The sequence below is a fragment of the Colobus angolensis genome, unplaced genomic scaffold (assembly GCF_000951035.1).
Source record: "Colobus angolensis palliatus isolate OR3802 unplaced genomic scaffold, Cang.pa_1.0 Scaffold93, whole genome shotgun sequence".
In the NCBI taxonomy this organism is placed as follows: domain Eukaryota; kingdom Metazoa; phylum Chordata; class Mammalia; order Primates; family Cercopithecidae; genus Colobus; species Colobus angolensis.
In genome coordinates, this window is record NW_012123265.1 from 3,498,615 (window position 1) to 3,502,098 (window position 3,484).

General features: G+C 42.0%; 2 protein-coding genes across 6 annotated transcripts in view; both read right to left on the minus strand.

The window, feature by feature from the left end:
• Nucleotides 1-3,484, minus strand: part of LOC105504605 (CKLF-like MARVEL transmembrane domain-containing protein 1) — a 28,050-nt gene that overhangs the window by 16,368 nt on the left and 8,198 nt on the right. The window contains exon 2 of the mRNA XM_011932117.1: nt 1,123-1,218. The gene's annotated coding sequence lies outside the window, so the exon portion shown is untranslated. The remainder of the gene's footprint in view (nt 1-1,122; nt 1,219-3,484) is intronic.
• CKLF (chemokine-like factor) overlaps nt 1-3,484 on the minus strand; it is a 14,983-nt gene that overhangs the window by 2,641 nt on the left and 8,858 nt on the right. For 3 of the 5 annotated variants that reach the window (XM_011932114.1, XM_011932112.1, XM_011932115.1), the window contains one exon: nt 1,123-1,218. The exons of the other annotated variants lie outside the window; for them this stretch is intronic. In XM_011932114.1, coding sequence (XP_011787504.1) covers nt 1,123-1,218 — 96 coding nt within the window. The remainder of the gene's footprint in view (nt 1-1,122; nt 1,219-3,484) is intronic. 5 annotated transcript variants of the gene reach the window in all.

Consider the following 3,484-nt stretch of genomic DNA (forward strand, 5'->3'; position numbering starts at 1 on the left):
TTCACCGTGTTAGCCAGGATGGTCTTGATCTCCTGACCTCGTGATCCGCCCGTCTCAGCCTCCCAAAGTGCTGGGATTACAGGCTTGGGCCACCGCGCCCGGCCTTATTTAAGAACTTTCTAATTCAATTCTTTAGGTCAGAACCTAGGAAAGCTAAGTGATTTTGAACCTTGTATGAGAAATCTCAGAAGAATATCAGATAGAACTATAACTAAATTACCTAAGTCATTTTCTGGCTTGCTTTCTAGGATGAAGTCTGATGGAATGGATCTGCTTCTCTTCAAGCAGTGTTCAAAATGATCCTTTAGTTGCAAGGTGCCCTGCCAATGTTTCCTTACTGTAAGGACGTCATCTATTATATTCTATCTGAAGGATCTGAACAAGAAATAACTGAGCTCAAAACGGTCTGTCTCATCTTAACAAGTGGTATGTATCCTTTTCTATAAAAAGGAGAGCTATGAAACTCATCCATCTTTTTGTTTTGTTTTGCTTGGTATCAGGTTTCTCAGAGCTAAGTGCTGTAACTGATTCCAGTAGCTTTTGTTGGTCTAGTCTAGCCCTACGTACCTATAAGAAATCTGTAGGGGCCGGGCACGGTGGCTCAAGCCTGTAATCCCAGCACTTTGGGAGGCCGAGACGGGTGGATCATGAGGTCAGGAGATCGAGACCATCCTGGCTAACACGGTGAAACCCTGTCTCTACTAAAAAAATACAAAAAACTAGCCGGGCGAGGTGGCGGGCGCCTGTAGTCCCAGCTACTCGGGAGGCTGAGGCAGGAGAATGGCGTGAACCCGGGAGGCAGAGCTTGCAGTGAGCTGAGATCTGGCCACTGCACTCCAGCCTGGGCCACAGAGCGAGACTCCGTCTCAAAAAAAAAAAAAAAAAGAAATCTGTAGGAACCTCTTTATTGGGTTAATTCTGCTTCTAGTATAAAATCATACTCCTTCACGTTAATCAGGGCAAGCATTCACAGACAAAAATATTGAGCCACTAGGCACTGTATATTAGCCTAAGAATCTCAAGGATGAATACAGTATAGCTTTCTATTCTTACATCTGTTTTCCAAATAAATTTGCATTCTGATAAAACCTGAAGAAAGAAAGCAGAAAGACTTCCACTTACCCCTCCACCAACTGTCAATGGTGTGGTTTCTGGTATCAGAGCCAACACAGATACGATGAGCATGAATACTGTTGTTACCAGTGAGTTGATAATATCCTAAAAACACACAATAAAGCTGAGTCTTACATGAAGACTACCAAGTAATGCTAAACAAAACAAAACAAAACAAAAGTCAGCAGGCCGAATGCACTGGCTCCCGCCTGTAATCCCAGCACTTTAGGAGGTGGACAGATCACCTGAAGCCTGGAGTTTGAGACCAGCCTGGCCAACATGGTGAAACCCTGTCTCTACTAAAAAAACAAAAATTAGCTGGGCATGGTGGTACATGCCTGTAATCCCAGCTACTCGGGAGGCTGAGGCACAAAAATTGCTTAAACCCGGGAGGCAGAAGTTGCAGTGAACTGAGATCATGCCATTGCACTACAGCCTGGGCAACAGAGTGAGACTCTGTTTCAACAAAAGGAGTCAGCTTCTTAAATATTTTGAAAGTTTCATTTTATTAAACAAATTCATTTAGCACATATCTTTCAGGAAACCAAAATGTCACAGTAAAATGATACTTAGATAGTATCTGGTCTATAATGACACCTAGTGGTTTTCTTTTACCTGTAATATGCCAATCTTACTTAAAAAGCTTTTTATTTCTTTTTTACTTAACATAAATGTAGTTGGAGGGAAAACTCATCTGATTAGGAAATAAAGTAGATGATGTATTATGTAGAAAGTTTAAGGTAGAAGGGGTGCCATGGGAAGTAAAACTGCTCATTTTTAATAACATAAGAAAATGCAGAGTAGTCTACACTGTATATCAAACTTTAAGTTACTAAAAATGCAATTAATGCTGGGCGCTGTGGCTCATGTCATGGTAATCCCAACACTTTGGGAGGCTGAGGAGGTTGGATCACCTGAGGTCAGGAGTTCAAGACCAGTCTAACCAACATGGTGAAACTCTGTCTTTATTAAAAAATACAAAAATTAGCCAGGCATGGTGGTGGGTGCCTGTGGTCCCAGCTACTTGGGAGGTTGAGGCAGGAGAATTGCTTGAAGCCAGGAGATGCAGATTGCAGTGAGCTGAGATTGCACCACTGCATTCCAGCCTGGGTGACAGAGCGAGACTCTGAGACTCAGTCTCAAAAAAAAAGGCAATTAATAAAACTTAAAATAGCACACACTTAAGAGAAAGTGGTAATTTTCAGGAAATCCCCACAGACATCTCTATGCAATGGATGACCAATTATGCTATTATTGCTGATGATACAGCTCATTTGCTTAAAACTTTCACAAAGTAAAAATTAGTTTCATTCTTAACTGTGATGTCAAGAAGTGCAATTTTACATTTTTAAAATGGATGTGTAGTGTGGGAAAGGTAAACTGTCTAGTTGAGAAAGGTTTATGTATGTTTGCAGATAACCACAGGCAGGAAGGAATAACACAAATTGCAAACTGCAAAACTCTGGTAATTTAGAAAAGCAATTAGAAATAAAGTAAGAAGAGGTTCAATGGGGGCAGGGCAAGATCAGATATACTTAGGAAGAAAAAAGTTATCATTTGTAGGAGACACTGAGACAACTATTCTAGGTTAACTCTCTTTTGTGGTGGATTTTTTGCTCTCCTTCAAAAGGCAACAGACCATACTCCTGCTTCAGAGAGGCAGCCTGCCTCCTGTGAGCAATCTGGGCAAGTGTTTATAGATGGCTTTGGATCAAAGCAGTGTTCTAGGGAGGGCAGAGAACCACAGGGGGAAAAAAAGGATATGCCTGCCCTGGAACACCAATGATCCTCAAGAGTAATTTAGACCATTTCTTTTATATTAAAAATGAAACATCTATATGCCACAGAGTAGAATGTAAACTTAATTACAAAAATAGGGATTTCAAAGGAATTCTGAGCCTATGCTTAGATATCACCTCAAAGCCATGGGCTGACTCATTTTTTTGTGTTTTCTGTCATTTGGGGCTCTTCGGGGGAACAATCAGAGAAGGCCTGCTCTGCAGACTGTATCAGGGACAACTTTGGGACAATTTGAGTGGAGATGACCAAGCCCTCTCCTAGTTAGCAAAGGCAGTGGCTAGCAGATGGAAGTACTTACAACTTACCTTTTCCCCACCGACAGACGAATTGGAACAGTCAGCCATCTCTGTGTCCTACACTTTAGGTAAGAGCCCCAGGCAACTTCTGCACCTGTGCTCTGGCTCCAATTCCACTCTGCAGGGACCTCACTCTATTCATTACTTTTATTTGTCCCTGGCCATATTTCCTCAACTCAGTGATGACTCCTCTAGTTGTCTCTTTCCTTCCCTGCTCAGTCCCACAACTTTCCTGTCACTTGCCCACTTTAGGCAAACTCCTCTGGAAAAGGTCA